The sequence below is a fragment of the Myotis myotis genome, unplaced genomic scaffold (genome assembly GCF_014108235.1).
Source record: "Myotis myotis isolate mMyoMyo1 unplaced genomic scaffold, mMyoMyo1.p scaffold_m19_p_17, whole genome shotgun sequence".
NCBI lineage: Eukaryota > Metazoa > Chordata > Mammalia > Chiroptera > Vespertilionidae > Myotis > Myotis myotis.
In genome coordinates, this window is record NW_023416321.1 from 12947106 (window position 1) to 12965464 (window position 18359).

Sequence of the window (18359 nt, forward strand, 5' to 3'; positions counted from 1 at the left end):
AGAATTCTTTTATACAGGATCATTTTTATTCTAACCATATCTACCACTTCAGCTTGCTCCTCTTTGAAAATATGAGGCCAAATTTATGTCCTCAGAATTTCTGCATAAAGATAGAGATAGCTTATAAATAAGATTTTATAGCTAGACTAGGGGCCTAGTGTATGAATTCGTGCACCTTGAAAGGAACTGTGGGCCATGAGGCTGAGGTGGGCACAGGGGCGGGTCTTGGCCCCTCCTCCGCGCCCCACTCAGTCCCTCCCACCACGGCCCCTGGTCCCCTGTGTGTCATCAGCCCCGCTCCTACCGCCGCCACTCCCATTCGCTAACGGCAGCAGCCCCGCTTGCACCCACTGATGGTGGGCGCGAGCCGGGCCATCGCTGGCAGCAGGAGCGAGAGTTGGCTGCTGGCCCCGATGGCCTCTCAGGAGCAGGGAGAGGTGGAGAAGCCCTGAGGAGTGCGATCAGGGCCGGCAACTGGCACCAGGCACCAGCAGAGGGTGCGAGTGGGGGCTCCAGCGCTGGTAGCGGGTGAGAGAGGGGCCGGCACCGGCAGCAGGGGCAAGCGCCGGGCAGGACTGCAGGTCTCAGGAGCAAGGATTTTCAGTAACCACCAGAGGCTTGTCCCAGTGATAGCGACTGGCGCCCCACCTTGGTCTGGCGCCCCGCTCACCTGCTCCACTATCTCGCCACAGCTGACGCCCGCCATGTTCCACGCATGCCCCCTGGTGGTCAGTGCACATGATAGCGACTGGTTGGTTGTTCTGTTCGGTCTGTTTGCATATTAGGGTTTTATATAGAGAGATAGTAAATCTTGCTTCTGAGTGCTATCAGGATTTGATTATTTCTGAAATACATGAAGTAGAAGAATACATATTCCTGCTTGTATAAATCTGTATGTTGCCTTTGCCTGGAAATAATGTGATTATAGGGTCCTCTCCCAACTCTGATTTTTCTTTCCTTTCCCTCAGTTTAAGTGCACAGCTCTCAGAACTTCTTAAATGCTGAATGCGGAATGATTAGTACTCAGACACTGGAATCAGATACAGAACTTGAGTTCATATTCAAGCACTATCCTTTTCTGGCTGTGTTGACTAGGCAAATCACTGAATTTTTCTAATCCTATACTTATAAATTCATTTTAAAGGCCTGTTTTCTTATCTGTAATAGGTGGATTTTGATAGTAACTACCTCAGAGTTGCTGTGAGGATTAATGGGACATAGTAAGTGTTCAATACATTTTGCCTATTATTATATTTTATCTCTTTGTTTAACTCTAGTAAGTATAGTATCGAGTAAGTAAAAACACAAATTGCTTACCTTAAAAAATTCAGATTCCAAGGGTCTATAAGGAACTAACAAATTGAATGGAATTGTCAAATTCTCTTAGGTAAGGCAGGGAAAGACATGTTTTTAACATCTGAATCTATAAAGTAGACATATTATAGTAGGTCTAGGTGGAGTGGGATGTAATGGGGAGGAGGAATGTTTAGTTGCAGTCCCCCAAAGAATAGAACTTACCATAATTGACAAGTTAGATGAATTTTAAAAATACATATTTTTGACCCTATGGATGTGTTCTTTTGTAGCCTAAATGTCAACTTTTTTTTTTCTTGATTGCAGAGAGGAAGGGACAGGGAGAGAGATAGAAACATCAATAATGAGAATCATTGATCAGCTGCCTCCTGCACACCCCCTACTGGGGGTCGAGCCTGCAACCCAGGCATGTGCCCTCGACCGGAATCAAACCCGGGACCCTCCAGTCTGCAGGCCAACGCTCCATCCACTGAGCCAAACCAGCTAAAGCTAGATGTCAACTTTTTACAAAGCAGCTAACGTATTGATAAAACTCAAGAAACCTTATAAATTCATTTTTTAATACAAAACTTTATTTAGAAACCCTTTCTTTCTTGGGAACTCTAATTTTTATGAGTTTATAGTTCTCTTCATGGTAGTGTTTTTTAAGAAATACCAAGTTTCTAGAGTGAAAAATGTTACATGTGTTCAAATTCATGAAAAATGTAATATGTGATGGTTCAAGTGAGAGAGATATAACCTTCTTTTAAATTTATTTTATTTTATTTTAAATTGATTTCAGAGAGGAAGGGAGAAGGAGAGAGAGTTAGAAACATCAATAATGAGAGAGAATACAGGCTGCCTCCTGTATGCCCCACACCAGGGATCAAGCCTGCAACCCGGGCATGTGCCCTGATGGGGTTCCGTGATCAGTCGCCACTCAGAGGATGGCCTGGGCCTCCCTCTTTGGGGTGATCACGTAGGCCCCCCGACCAATCGTATTATATCCTTGGCTGGCCTGGCGCCAGTGCATGTCATAGCATGGCCGTCTGGATGGTCGTTCTGCTGTTCGGTTGTTTGATCGATTTGCATATTATGCTTTTATTATTATAGATAATCTGATCTTGCTGGATCTTTTAATTAGAGTGACTATTTCCTATTTCCTTCTTTTGTTTAAATGTGATAATAAGTGAAAATTGCCTATTTAACCACCAGAATATATACTTCATTAGCTGCAGTGTACACTTGGTTTAATTTATAATAATAGCCTGTGACAATAACAAAGGAATTCTAATTGTTCATTCTGTTCAGCATTCTTCTGTTCTCTTTCCTCTCCAATGTGTTTGTTTTTTTAAGTTTGTGTGTGTGTTTTTGAGAGAGAGAGAGAAAGAGAGAGGAAAAAGAACATCGAAACATCGATAGTTGCCTCCCACATGTGCCTCATTCCGGGCTTGAACCTGCAGCCCAGCCATATGCCCTGTTGGGAAATCAAACCTGCCGTCTTTTGGTGTACCGGACAATGTTCCAGCCAGCTGAGCCACACAGCCAGGGCTCTCCCCAATGTTTTTTCTTCTTTTTTTTTCTTTTTTTTTTTGGTCTCCCCAATATTTTTAATTCCCATAATTCTCACCCTTTCCACTACATTTCCTATTAACAGACCTCATATTTAACTTTTTTGTTTTTAACATTAGAAGGATTTGACTAGCAGAAATAGTAAGCTGTAGTAGGATGTTTATTTTGGACAACTGGAAACTAAGGCTAGACATTTGTTGGCAGCAGTAGACAAAAACAGGCATTTGGTTTTCCAGTGATATTTTTTTTAATATATTTTATTGATTTTTTACAGAGAGGAAGGGAGAGGGATAGAGAGCCAGAAACATTGATGAGAGAGAAACATCGATCAGCTGCCCCCTGCACACCCCAGCCGGGGATGTGCCCGCAACCAAGGCACATGCCCCTGACCAGAATTGAACCTGGGACCCCTCAGTCCGCAGGCCGACACTATCCACTGAGCCAAACCAGCCAGGGCTTCCGGTGATATTTTGATCCTTTTAACTATAATCGGGTCTATCAAGTGTATTGTAAATGGGAAATAAAATATCTTTTCCCTGTATGTAAAGCACTGAGATGATGGAGGGGATTATTATTTCACTCTTTATGCCTTTTATTTTTCACTAAATCCCCTGTTTGATGGTGGAGGTAGCAAACAAAAATTAAGTCAGAAAAGAGCCTTATGCATGCCACCATGCAGCAGTAGGTGGACTAGATAATTCTTCCTGATTGGTTTTACTACCAGTAAAATATTATATCCTTAATCATACTTATCAAATGAGCCTTTGATTTTTCATCTTTGAATTTTATTCTGATCACTAAATTATAGATGAAGATGATTCCCTTTGTGGTGTCATTATCCTTAACATAATAGTGGATATTATCACAAGGGTATTATTACTTGATTAAAAAATCATACTCTCTAGATTTTATCTTCTAGGTAAAATCATATTCTGGAATAATCTACAGACTATCCAGATAATATGGATATTAAAATCAATAGCTAAATCATGCCTACTAGGTTTCTTCTCTTGCTAGTAAAAGGATAATGTACAACTCTTAGTTTCTCAAATTTTTACCAAGGGACTTTAGTAAGAATTAACTAAATTAGTAATGAGTTGACATTCTAGAGCAGTGGTTCTCAGCCTTCTGGCCCTTTAAATACAGTTCCTCATGTTGTGACCCAACTATAAAATTATTTTCGTTGCTACTTCATAACTGTAATGTTGCTACTGTTATGAATCGTAATGTAAATATCTGATATGCAGGATGGTCTTAGGCGACCCCTGTGAAAGGGTCGTTTGACCGCCAAAGAGGTTGCGACCTACAGGTTGAGAACCATTGTTCTAGATAATCTTTTCTTTTCTTTTTTTTTTCTTCAAATATATTTTATTGATTTTTTACAGAGAGGAAGGGAAGAGAGATAGAGAGTTAGAAACATCGATGAAAGAGAAACATCGATCAGCTGCCTCCTGCACATCTCCTACTGGGGATGTGCCTGCAACCCAGGTATATGCCCTTGACCGGAATCGAACCTGGGACCTTTCAGTCTGCAGGCCGACGCTCTATCCACTGAGCCAAACCAGTTTCGGCAATCTTTTCAATATATATAATTACTGAAGGTGCTATCTCCTATAATATCTCACCTATACTTACAGAATATTTATATGGAGCCTTATCTTACTCATTTTTTATCACAACTGGGATCCTCACTGTAAAATGTCGTTTTAAATTTACTTGCATGGGGCCATAATATAGCCTTTGATTTGGGTGGGTGTGTTTGCAAGTTTTAAATTACATTCATTGGTTGTAGATTTGTTAGTTATTCTTTTTGTTATTTTTTATATGTGAGATATCTATAAGTTTGGTAAAGTGTTTTACCTTTTTTGTTTCAACTAATATGAAATCCCATATCTGTAACCAGGATACAAGTGTACTTTCTTTTACTCAGTAGCAATTTTTTATTTATCATACTGCCTGAAAGAAGGATAAATTTGAGATACCATATTTCATTGATTCTGAGATGCTTTATTATTTTCTGCATTACCAAGAGAGAAAAATACTTTACATTAATTTGATGTACCGTTGATTATAAAATGCATCCCAATTTCAGAGATATATATATGAAAACTCTGCAACTGATAAATTATGGTAATTTTACCACCTTTATTTTGCATAAGGCTTTGTAGAAAAAATTTATATGTATGTCATCTGATTTTATCCTCGAACTAAAGCTCAGCTGGGACGTAGATTAAATTTTCCCTAGTTTTCAGATGGGGAAACTAGATTTCACAGAGATTATGTGCCTCCCAGTATCATATAACTAGAGGTCTGGTGCATGAAATTCGTGCATGGGTAGGGTCCCTAGGCCTGGTCAGCGATCAGGGCCGATCGGGGTCTTCTGGCTGCTGGCCTGGGCCTCCCTTCCCCAGCTGCTGTCCGGGGCCCTCCTTTGTTCCACACTGCCCCATGGTGGTCAGTGCACGTCATAGCAAACGATAGAACTCCCCGTCTGCTGGTCAAACTCCCACGGGGACAATTTGCATCTTAGCCTTTTATATATATAGATTATATATATAGATAGGGATCTACGGTTTCAAGTTCAAACTTTCTTGCTCTAAGACTTGTGATATGATTGATGGTGTCATCTCCCCCCCACTTTCCCCTCCCCCCAATACATGCATACCCATTCATCTATAAAATTATATGTTTTATATCGAAACTTCACTGCTTTTTTTTATCTGTTCATGTCTTGATTCTATTGATAGTTTTGAGTACTACTAATACTGTTAATGTTTTAACAATAAGTTATGTATGACTTTCTGCTAATATATGAATTGTTTTAATTCTGGGTTGTCTGACCACTAGGAAGCTGTATATGCCATCATTGGATGTTTAATATATGTTTTAAAAGTAGTTTATCTATTTCTAATAGACTAGGTAAAATATTCAGGAATGACTTGAGGTTTGTGATTGAGAGATTATAGTTGTCTATGGTTGTACTGTTCTTGGTAAATAAAGGTAATATCTTCTTCTTTCCCAGGTGGTGGCTAATGCTGTAGCAGCATTATCTGAAATCAGTGAATCTCACCCAAACAGCAACTTACTCGATCTGAACCCACAGAACATTAATAAGCTGCTGACAGCCCTGAATGAGTGTACTGAATGGGGCCAGATTTTCATCCTGGACTGCCTGTCCAATTACAACCCTAAAGATGACCGGGAGGCTCAGAGGTCAGTCTGGTGTTCTGGATAGTATCTGGGAGTCTTGACTGATTTAATAAGTTCTAGTGTTTATATTAGAATAAAAGACTAATATGTTGAAGATCAGTGGCTTATGGGATAGATACTGCTATCGCCATGGTATTTTCTTACCAGATTTTTAGGAACATTTTAGGTAGTGGAGTAAACCATGCAAAAATAGTTCTTTCTAAGAGATGTGTGTTTTTCATTTCTTGTTTGAACAGTATAGTTACGCTGTGCTATATCATCATCGCCTTACATCTCTCATACAACAGTTCTAAGGCCATATGACAAAGAAAGGTTTGTGAGTATCTCTCACTGTAGTGACAAATTTTTTATTCGATCAGATACATAGTAATTGGCTTTATACTAGTTATTGAGTTGAGCTGTGTCTATAATTCAGTACTAGAGAAAGTGTGTTGGAGCCAGCAAATATATGATGTCTTCCATTACTATAGAAATCATGTCAGTCTGAATTTGGAGATTTTGGGAGGCACACCTGGATTATTCTGCTCAGCCCTTGGCCACTGTAGTGTTTCAAATTTTCTTTGACTATCAGAAATTGTACATTGATTTTAGAGATAGGGGAAGGGGGAGGGAGAGAGAGGAGAAAGGGAGAGAGAGAGAGATCAATTGCTTGCCTCTGATACACACCCCAACTGGGAATTGAACCCTCAACCCATGCATGTGCCCTGACTGGGAATTTACCTCGCAATCTTTTTTTTTTATTTAATGTATATATATTTTTATTAATTTCAGAGAGGAAGGGAGAGGGAGAGAGAGATAGAAACATCAATGATGAGAGAGAACCACTGATCGACTGCCTCCTGCACACCTCCCATTGGGATCAAGCCCGCAACTCGGGCACTTGCCCTTGACCGGAATTGAACCTGGTACCCTTCAGTTCTCAGGCCAATGCTCTATCCACTGAGCCAAACCAGCCAGGGCTAAACTCGCAATCTTTTGAAGAAAGGTTGGCTCTTCTGAAGAAATGTTGGCTCTTTATTAAGTTGACATATTTTAATATGGTAGGTAAGAACCTTCCTTGCCTGGCTGAAGCTCAAGTTTCTGTAACATAAGTGCTCTTTGCTTGTCTGAGAAATTGTTCCCTCTGAATTTAGTAGCTAAAGTTCACCCTAGTAGTTTATTTAAATCATTAGAAGAACAGATATCTTCTGGAAAGAACTTTACATAGAATTTATTTTCTGTTGGTCATTGACATCTCACACTTATTCATTCATTCACTCAGGAAATATAGCCCAAGTTATGTACTAGGCACTGTTACAGGCCCTAAAGGTACAACAGTGGACAGATAAATCATAGCCCTCGTAGAACACTCATTTTGAGGGATGGCGCAGAAATAAAGATAAATATCATATGTCAGATGATAAGTGTTGATGAAAAAGATAAAGTAGGGAAGAGATCTTAAGATATGCTGGGCATTGGGATGAGCCATATTTTATAAAAGGGTGGTCAGGGAAGGCCTAACTGAGAAGGTGGCATTTGTATAAAGACCTGAAGGAGGTCAGGGAGTTAGCCAAGCAGATGCAGCAGGGAGGGAAAGAAACACAGTATATTTATCTTGTATCTTTAACTGGATATAATCAGTAGCCATTTACATTGCCTGACAGCTATTAAAATTAGGTTAATTTCTGAAGACCCATCCACAGATAATTAAATATTCAAGATTTCATGAGGCATTGAAGTGGTTGGTAGAGGCTAGAAGAATGGGAATAGATTGGGAGAATATTGCAATGGTGTACTATTGTTAAAAAAAAAACCTTTCAGAGATTCGCTTATTATTCTGAAGGCAAAGGGTTGGATAGTTTTCCTTGTCAATCCACCTCCTACTGCATTTTAACAGTGAAATCTTCAACCACAGTTGGTTGATACCTGTCAGTATGAAATCACTCTCAGAATGCTTAATTTGACTTCCTGTAGGTTGAGGCAGGGAGTCCTTGCATAATATGGGGAGACAGAGAGGACTATAAAACTAGAAGGTAAATGGTGTGAACTTCAAGTGTTTGGGGTATTGGCTAGTTTCCTTCCAGTTTGAAAACCCCTATTGCTGGTTTCCTAAAGTTTTCTGATGTCCCTGCTCTGCCTGTAGTTTGCTGGGAATGAGGCTTCTGCAATGTTGGATTACAGTTTTACCTACGCATGGAGCTTTGACTTTTCTGATTCTGTAATTTCTTGGCCCATGGGGCTCTGACATACTGTCTTATAGACTGTATTGAGCAAAGAAATTTTAATTTAAGGTGATAACTTTCCTTTTTTATCCCTCAGCATCTGTGAGCGGGTAACTCCCCGGCTCTCTCATGCCAACTCAGCAGTGGTGCTTTCAGCAGTAAAAGTCCTAATGAAATTTCTAGAGTTGTTACCCAAGGACTCTGACTACTACAATATGCTGCTGAAGAAGTTGGCCCCTCCACTTGTCACTTTGCTGTCTGGGGAGCCAGAGGTGCAGTATGTCGCCCTGAGGAACATCAACCTAATTGTTCAGAAAAGGTTGGGAAAAAGTGAATTGGTGATTAAAGTGTTTGTAATTTTGAATTAAGTTTAATAATACCAATATTAAAGAGGCCAGTATTAATCTCTTTTTAATGCATATAAATGAGAATGTTGTATGGCTTAACAACTTGCTCTGGGTCAGGAGGCTAACTCACAATTGATTTTGGAGTATTCTTATAATAAATGCCTGTTGTTTCTCTACAATGCAGTTTGTTTTCTGAGGGGGTCTCTTAATAGCATACTAGCTAGTGCCTGCTTAATATGGTTCAGGCCATTGTTTAGAATCAGATTGTTGTTCTAGCAGTTTTTCACTGCATGTACCCCTGACTCTTTAAGGGATAAAACTAGTCTGCTAAATGGAACTGAGTAGATGGGTGAAAGGGAAGTTTTTGAGTTCTTTTCTTGAGGGGGAGTAGGGTGGGAGGAGAGCAGGGAGGCATAGATTAGATACTAATACAGATTCAGGAAATATCTATAAATGCTTCACCTTCCTTATCTTGTGTTTCTATGTATTACAGGCCTGAAATCTTAAAGCAGGAAATCAAAGTCTTCTTTGTGAAGTATAATGATCCCATCTATGTTAAACTAGAGAAGCTGGACATCATGATTCGTTTGGCATCTCAAGCCAATATTGCTCAGGTCTGACTTTTTGTAGACTCAAGTTTATAATGACTTAGATCTTAAGGTCTGGCCTTCAGAAAAAGCTAGGCTGTTAAATTGCTGTTTGAGAATCCTTGGTGTTTGTTCACTTCCTGGATTTTTAACAGGTTCTGGCAGAGCTGAAGGAATATGCCACGGAGGTGGATGTTGACTTTGTTCGCAAAGCTGTGCGGGCCATTGGTCGGTGTGCCATCAAAGTGGAGGCAAGTGTCTGGTGGTAGTTGTGGTCATGTTATGGGATTCTGAGTGTTCTCTTTACTTCTTTCTTTAAAATGCATTTTTAAAGTTTATCAAAATAATAAACCTCATAGTTAAAATATTAAAGAATTTTTAATGAAAAGTAGCTATCCCTGGTTCTTTTTATCTAGAGAGGGAATCATTTTAATCATGTTTCTGGTTTTAGTTTCTGGGACTGGAACCATGACCTCTTGGTTCATGGGTTGATGCTCAACCACTGAACCACACCAGTTCTTGATTTTTAGAATTTCTCATCTGGAGCCCATCTCCTTTTAAAAACTATGACTTACAATTTCAATATATTAATTTTGTCGTGTATTTTTTCATACTCCCTTTATCAATGAAAAGTTTACTATATTAAATTCTATTTTATAGATGAATTATAAACTGAGAAATTGCAGTTTATCTAAGGCCATAGATTTTTAGGTATATAACCCAAAAGATGGCAAGTTTTTCTTGAGTTTTTTGAATCACGGATAACTTTGAAACTACCATGAAAGCTATGGATACTCTCCCTGGAGAATATGCTTGTATGCATATATAAAATTTGGCAATTACATTTTAAGAGTTTTAAAGTTGCCTTTCTGGTCTCCACTTACCCATGAACTCCAGATAAAGACCTTCTACTTTGCCTTATTCTTCCCATTTTATTCTCCTGGATATATAAGATGATTCTTTTCATTTGAATGGACTCACCTGTCAGTATATGTCTGTATATATCTATAACTCTATACATCTCCATCAGATAGCCCAGCCTCTAGGATTGCTTGTTCAATTTAAGTGCCTGATCTTTTAGTCTAGTTTAGTTGATATGCCTGTATGCTTCAGAATTTTTTTAATATTGAGGTTGTATTATTGGATAGGCCATCTAACTTCTCATTTATTATGTTCCTCTTCACAGCAATCTGCAGAACGTTGTGTGAGCACACTGCTTGATCTCATCCAAACCAAAGTAAATTATGTGGTCCAAGAGGCGATAGTTGTCATCAGGGACATCTTCCGCAAGTATCCCAACAAGTACGTCCAAATACTTCTACCCCTCTTCCTAAAATCATTTAGGAAATGTTTAAGTGAGGCACTTTGAAATTGGCTAGGTAAGAATTATTTTTTGTAATGTAACTGGTCATAGTGGGATACTTTATTAAAAATCAGAAACATAATAAGGTAGTTAGCACAGGGATTAAAACCTAATTTTTCACCCTGCTTTATTACTTTTAGAAGAATTGAAGTTCTAAATATGCACTGTTGATTGGCATATATTGAAGTTAATCAGATTCTTTGGTGGCAAAGTTACTATTAAATAGGATACCCATATATTTCAGGTTGTCCATGTATAATCCAGTTTACACCTGTTACCTGGCATAATTAATGATTGTGCCCCCTTTCACTCTCAGAAATGTCTCAGTTTGGATGATTAAATTGTCTGACTGCCCTACTATAAAAACCAGGAAGGTGACAGCTGGGCTGTTCACTTTGCATGTAACGTAGTACTTTGTGGAAAATTATAGAACAGATAACAGTAAATTACCAGGGTCTCAGGTCTTTTCTGAAGTATTCTTGTTGCTCCCATGTATGTAGCTATAAAATCTACATTTTTACCCCACATACTTTTCACATTGAGGCCTCTTAGTTTATGAAGCAAAAATACTTTTTTTAGAATTGATTTTGAAAGCAAGCAATTAAGGAATCTGAAAGAGTGAAATACTAGTAAGACCAGGTCTTGTAAGCATCCTAAATTACATTTTGCTTTAAAGTTATAGAGATACCTTGTGCTGAAACTTCTGGTTGGTTACTAAACATAGTGTTAAATGAAGCAACTTGCAGTAAGTTAGCTTGCTGGTGAACTCAAAATTAGGAGAAATATTTTAGCAAAGTAGTGGTTTATTAAGCATCCTACGTAATAAAAGGGTAATACGCAAATCCACTGAATGGTGGAACGACTGGTTGCTATGACGCACACTGATCACCAGGGGGCAGATGCTCAATGCAGGAGCTGCTCCCTGGTGGTTAGTGTGCTCCCATAGGGGGAGCACCGCTCAGCCAGAAGCCAGGCTCACGGTGGCGAACACAGCAGGATGGCAGGAGCCTCTCCCACCTCCGTGGCAGTCGGGCATCCCCCCAAGGGCTCCTGGACTGTGAGAGGGTCTAGGCCAGGCTGAGGGACCCCCACAAAGTGCACGAATTTTGTGAACCAGGCCTCTGGTTTTATGTATATTTTTTTAAATTTTGAAAATGGTATTTTGGAAAAAGAACCATATACTTTTGCCACTCTCCAGAAAAGAGGAATGTTGAGTTTCTAAACTTCTTGATTAAGGGTGGAGATGTATAATCACAATATGATTGGTGGAGAAATGTGTCCATTTCTGATTTGTGTTAGTAAGGGGCTATGACAGTTTAATTTTAAGAAAGAATTATCAAAAACCTGATTTATTCAGTGGAAGTAGAGCAAACAATGAAGTGTATTATTTATTTGTCTACTTCTAATATATTATATAATGTCATTTTGATGTTTAAAACTACATTAGCCAAGGAGATAGATTCGACATGGTAAAAGTGAGAGCTATAGACCTATAAAATTAAAAATAAATATTTGAATTGTTTCTTTGGAGAAAAACATCATTAGTGCAGGTACTATGGGAAAAAAGAACATAAAAATCTCTATTAAAAGAGATGTGGATTGCCTGGCCAGTGTTGCTCAGTGGTTGAGCATTGACCCATGAACAAAAAAGTCAGGGCACATACCTGGGCTGCAGGCTTGATCCCCAGTAGGGGGCAGCCGATCCATGTTTCTATCTCTATATCCCTCTCCTTCCTCTCTCTCTAAAAATCAATAAAAACATTTTTTTAAAGAGAGATGTGGATTAAGGGACAAAATTACTGTTTCTAGTCTGAATGCTGTTATCTAACTCCATTTTCCTAATAGTGGAGTGGAATTTGTTCATCTACCATGAAGGCAAAATGGATGGAATAATAGATAGGAAAATTCTCTGATCATGTAGGAAAGATTTTTAGAAATATACCGTAGTGGTATTACCTAATACCACAGGTTAATTTTTCCTTGTGAAAGGCATATTTGATGAGCTTTTATAAGCATTTATGGTCTATTTATTAAATATAATTGAAAGAAAATTTAATACATGTGTAATCCTGTACTAAAAAGCCTCTATATTTTGGTGGTTAGGTTTAGAGTACCTTGTCTGACCTTGTCTGTGGGTTTACCTGTAACCTTTGTTGTTAAGTAGAGTTCTCAGTTTTGCCTTCATTGTTGTATCAGGTATGAAAGCATCATTGCCACTCTGTGTGAGAACTTAGACTCGCTGGATGAGCCAGATGCGCGAGCAGCTATGATTTGGATTGTGGGCGAATATGCTGAACGAATTGACAATGCAGATGAATTACTAGAGAGCTTCCTGGAGGGTTTTCATGATGAGAGCACCCAGGTAAGTCTCCATCTGTTTCCTATGTCATAGATCTTCTGGGGAAGATTTTAGGGAAAGTAAATGTTCAGTAGTTTCATGTGAGAGAGGTTTATATATATACTTTTCTCCCAAAGGGTCGAGTTATTTTAGTTGTGCTGATTTCTGGTGGAACCAAAACAACTTAACTTAGACCAGTGGTCCTCAAACTTCCATGAGCCTCGGAAATACCTGGAAAACTTGTTAAAGCATAGGTTGATGGGCCTCTATCCCTAGAATTTCTGACTCAGTAGGTCTGAGATGGGCCTAATAAGCGTTTTCCTTTCTTACAAGGCTCAGTGTGGCGGTGATGGTGGAGGTGGTGGTGGTGGTGGTGCTGCTGTTGCTGCTCTAGAACCACACTTTGACAACTACTGGCTTAGAGCAGTAGTTACCACTTTTTCATTTTCTGCCACCCAAAGATGATTACCCATTCCTGTTAGTAATTGTTAACAGCTTATTATAGTGGGTGTTTTCACCTGGGACTTCCGTAAGGGCTGGCATGTGCAGTTTGAAAAGATTTTCTGTGTATGGTTGGATTCCTTTCCACTTTATCTCTCCTGTACCAAAAGTGAGAGACCTGAACTTAGGGCCGAAGCCCAGAGAAGCAGATAAATTATTAAATCATTCCCCCCTAGCATTTGCACTCACTGCAATTTAAAGTTTATGTAAGTAATCCACCAGTATTTTTATTTTTAATTTTAATTTAATTTTATTTTTTAAGAGAGAGAGGCAGGGAGGGAGAGGAAAGAGAGAAACATTAATGTGAGAGAGACACATCAATTGGTTGCCTCCTGCACATGCCCCAACCTGGGCTGGGGTCCAAGCCTTTAACCGAGGTATGTGCACTTGACTGGGAACCCTTTGGTGTACAGACTGACACTCTAATCAGAACTGGCCAGGGCTACCAGTGTTTGTAATAGGCCTTTACGAGGAACACATATAAGCCAGTAGCTTTGTGGTTCAGCATCCCACTCTTAATTGGCTGTGATCTGGCATAATTCTACTGTCTCTGCTCTTGCCCTAGTATGACAGATGATTCCCTAGTTCTCCCAAAGTTGTAGCTTTTTCTTTCTCCCGTTTTTATTTAATTTATTATTATTATTATTATTTTTAATCTTTATCGTTGAAAGTATTACGTATGTCCTCTCTTTCCCCCCATTTGACCCCCATAGCCTTCCCCAGCCCCCCGCCCCTTCACCACCCTATTGTCTGTGTCCATGGGTTATGCATATATGCATCAATATTGTAGCTCTTGGTGGAAGTAAATAATAAAGGACTGGGTCAGGAACCAGTTTTATTATCATCACAATGTTAGCATGTGCTTTCAGAAATATAGGTAATTATCTGGGTCAGAAACAGATAAGTAATTTTTAAAAATATATATTTTATTGATTTTTTACAGAGAGGAAGGGAGAGGGATAGAGAGTTAGAAACATCGATGAGAGAGAAACATCAATCATCTGCCTCCTGCACGCCCCCTAGTGGGGATGTGCCTGCAACCGAGGTACATGCCCTTGACCAGAATCAAACCTGGAACCCTTCAGTCCGCAGGTCGACGCTCTATCCACTGAGCCACACCGGTTAGGGCCAGATAAGCAATTCTGATGCCAAAAAATGCAATTTGGAAATAGTAGTCTATTGAGTTTTCAGTTGATGGATACCTTTGACTGCTATTGTTGATATTGGCTCAGTTTTAATCTTTGTCTCTTAATCAAAATCAGAAAGACCCCATAGTAATTCATTTTGGAAATACTATTTTGGAAGTGATGCTATGAATAATGCTAATGTCTTTCACTTTATCTATTAAATTATGTCTGCTTAGGTGCAGCTCACTCTGCTTACTGCCATAGTGAAGCTGTTTCTCAAGAAACCATCAGAAACACAGGAGCTGGTACAGCAGGTCTTGAGTTTGGCAACACAGGTAAGAAAACTGGAAAAGGCGTGGGGTTGATTTTAAATTGTATGAAACTCCCCATTTGTGGAGGTTTTAATTGGAAAGGTTCACCAGTCTTTAGATCTGTAAAATATAAAAATAGTGACTCTTATGTACAGGGTTGGGCAAAAATAGGTTTACAGTAATACTAGTACAGTTGTTTGCATGGAAAAAGACATGCAGGTTATGATTATTACAATAGCTTTATTAACTCTGTTTCGTATACCCACAACTGTAAATCTACTGTTGCCCACCCCATACTGATACCGTCATCCTGTAGTAAGTGTTGTCATGGAAGCTATCCTATGTGGATCTATTGTTGTCAAAGTCATTGTTCATTTCATTATGTTTTCTTCTTTATGAGACTCCATCAAACAAATTCCTAACCAGTTTTAGATTTTCCTATGCATTGGTGTGTAGTTACCTGACCCTCTAAATTACTTACCTGACTAGATTTCTTTTTTATATCAGTTGTTCAAAACCTTAGAATCAAATGTAAGGATCTCCTTTAGAAAATGTGTAGGTCATTGTGGCATACATTTATCTTCCTAACTTATGTTCTCTAGCCTTAAATGCATTTTCGTAAACTTCATTAAATTTCTTTGTAGAACAGGGCAGGGTATAAATAAACCATAACAACAATCATTTATATAGTGATTACTACTATGTACCAGGCATTCTAGTAAGCACTTCACATGCTAGCTCAATCTCAATACTGCTACTACTCTATTTTATACATGAGGAAACTGAGACAGATAGGCCTAGTTAGTATGGGGTGGAGCTAGGACTCAAATTAAGGTAGCCTGGTTCCAGAGTCTTTGACATTATCCACTGTGTTATGCTGCTTTTCTGGTCTGAAAGTTAAGAATGACTTTGAGAATACCCATTCCCTGCTTCCCCGGCCAGAAACACTATTGTGTATAAGCCAACATGTGTAAGTGACCTTAATAATTTTCAGATCATTGTGGATAATTATTTCATATTTGGCTATAAATAATTATTTTATTTTTTTTAAAATATATTTTATTGATATTTTACAGAGAGGAAGGGGGAGAGATAGAGAGTCAGAAACATCGATGAGAGAGAAACATCGATCAGCTGCCTCCTGCACATCTCCCACTGGAGATGTGCCCGCAACCCAGGCACATGCCCCTGACCGGAATCGAACCTGGGACCTTTCAGTCCGCAAGCCGATGCTCTATCCACTGAGCCAAACCGGTTTCGGCTATAAATAATTATTAAGCAGTTTCTCTGAACTTGCCTTTTCTGTCCAATTAATGGTATCTGAGTAGTTAGCATAAAAGGACAACCACATTTATATAACTCTTTTCTACTGGAAGTTGGTATATTTTTCTCAAGTTTGTGAAATAAGAACCCAATATTTATGGCTGGTAAGTACCAACAATATATGACTAAGAAAAACCACTTAAAACTATGTAGTCAAAACCACCTGGATCATTGCTTGTGTTGAGCTAAATTACATGTGCTTTAGATGGCTAAATAATGAACCTGTTCATCTTATAAACTCATGTGGAAGCCCTCAAATTGGCCTAGTATAAAGAAACTATTTTTGTATGTGAGTTTTAAATACAAAAATTGAAACAAGGACTTATTGTTGCATTTTAATAACATGATGCCACTGGAACAACTTGTGTATAAATAAATGCTACCATATAGACTTAACTCTCAGAGGTACATACCAGGATATTTATTGCCACTTTTTAATGATCACAAACATAGATGATAGATAGATAGATAGATAGATAGATAGATAGATAGATAGATAGATAGGCAACAGTCTAAATGTCCATTAGAAGGGCACCAGTAAGTAATAATGAGTGCTGCATATACAGTGGCAGACTACAACTGTATGTGCCAATGTGGAAAGCAGCTTGCAGAATAGTATATATAGTATGAAACTGGTTTTGTATAAAATAAATATGCGAATGTGTGGGAGCTGTCTGGAAAGATAAATAACACACTGTTAACATGGCTATTTTGGGGATGGGGAGTTAATGGTGGGGAAGGGCCAGATGATTGGAGAGACTTATTTTTATATTATACACTTCTAAATCATGATGTGGCATTGATAAAACGTTTTTTTAGTGATGAGCATGTAGAAATTGTTTTAAAACTACCACAGAAAAACAAGACCATTAAGTTTCAAGTGTCACCATGTGCTCTCTTTAACAGTTATTTTTTTATTATTTAGAAAATAGTCACATCTCATACTAAATTGTAATAATTAGTACCCTGTGAGCTCATTAAAGTCAGACACTGTTGTTTGTTATCTCTATTACCAGGGTCTAGACAGTGTCTCCATAGGAGATACTTAAATATTTGAGTGAAGAAAGAAGGTGTGGGTACAATATATAAGATGTATTTCATGAATAATCCTAATATTTATAGCAGTTAAAAAACATTTTTATCTCCTAAAGCCATTACATCAATTAATTTTTACTAGATTAAACTTTATTTTGCTTTTCCCAACTTGGCTTTGAATTTTAAGAGTAACCCATCTCAATTTATGTTTAGATTCGTTGAAACATAGAGTTAATAGAATGATGACTATTAAAACTATATTGAGTCTAAGTTGAGTCTTAAGAGCCACAGTGTATAAGTCACTACAGCATTGCCTTGATAATAAATCCAGCAGTTTGGGTTTCTGAACAGCTTCATTCTGCCTTTCTCTTTTCATTAGGATTCTGATAATCCTGACCTTCGAGATAGGGGCTATATTTATTGGCGGCTTCTCTCAACCGACCCTGTCACAGCCAAAGAAGTAGTCTTGTCTGAGAAGCCACTGATCTCTGAGGAGACAGATCTTATTGAGCCAACTCTTCTGGATGAGCTAATCTGCCACATTGGTTCTTTGGCCTCTGTGTACCACAAGCCTCCCAATGCTTTTGTGGAAGGAAGTCACGGAATCCATCGCAAACACTTGCCAATACATCATGGGAGGTGAGCAGTTGAAATGGATTTGAGTGTGAAATGTCCCTTTGCTTAGACAGAGTTGGTCTTCCTCATGCTTTTATACCTAGTAGGTTTGCAAATTGGACAGCAAACCTCTACTATACTGCCCTGGGGGCTCTGTCTGAATAGCAGTGACCACACATGCACACAGTGGGTGAAAGACCACAGAATGGATGAAAGACCCCTTTCTTCTAATCTGGGAGTTGATAATAGTATGGTTTAGAAAATTATGAAGATCTTCTAAACTAATAAAGTTTGAAAGTTGCTTAAGTCTCAGTAAATTGAGACTAGAAATCTTGCCAGAGTTGAAAATTTGGGGGGGGGGGGGGGAGCCTACTTGCACACTTAGCTATCTTTTTTTTTAAAAAAAAAACATTTTTTTTTTTTTATTGATTTCAGAGAGGAAGAGAGAGGGAGAGATAGAAACATCAATGATTTAGAGAGAATCATTGATCAGCTGCCTCTTGCGCGACCTACACTGGGGATCAAACCCGCAAACT

General features: G+C 38.7%; 1 protein-coding gene across 7 annotated transcripts in view; it reads left to right on the forward strand.

Moving 5' to 3' along the window:
* The window catches only part of AP2B1 (adaptor related protein complex 2 subunit beta 1), a 102631-nt gene that overhangs the window by 20982 nt on the left and 63290 nt on the right, over positions 1 to 18359 (forward strand). For all 7 annotated transcript variants that reach the window (XR_004972742.1, XM_036339411.1, XM_036339413.1 and 4 more), the window contains 8 exons: positions 5888 to 6078; positions 8374 to 8595; positions 9117 to 9237; positions 9366 to 9461; positions 10397 to 10512; positions 12770 to 12935; positions 14776 to 14874; positions 17588 to 17847. Coding sequence is in view for 6 of the 7 variants with exons in the window: in XM_036339411.1 (XP_036195304.1) it covers positions 5888 to 6078; positions 8374 to 8595; positions 9117 to 9237; positions 9366 to 9461; positions 10397 to 10512; positions 12770 to 12935; positions 14776 to 14874; positions 17588 to 17847 (1271 nt within the window). In the remaining variant the exon portion in view is untranslated. The remainder of the gene's footprint in view (positions 1 to 5887; positions 6079 to 8373; positions 8596 to 9116; positions 9238 to 9365; positions 9462 to 10396; positions 10513 to 12769; positions 12936 to 14775; positions 14875 to 17587; positions 17848 to 18359) is intronic.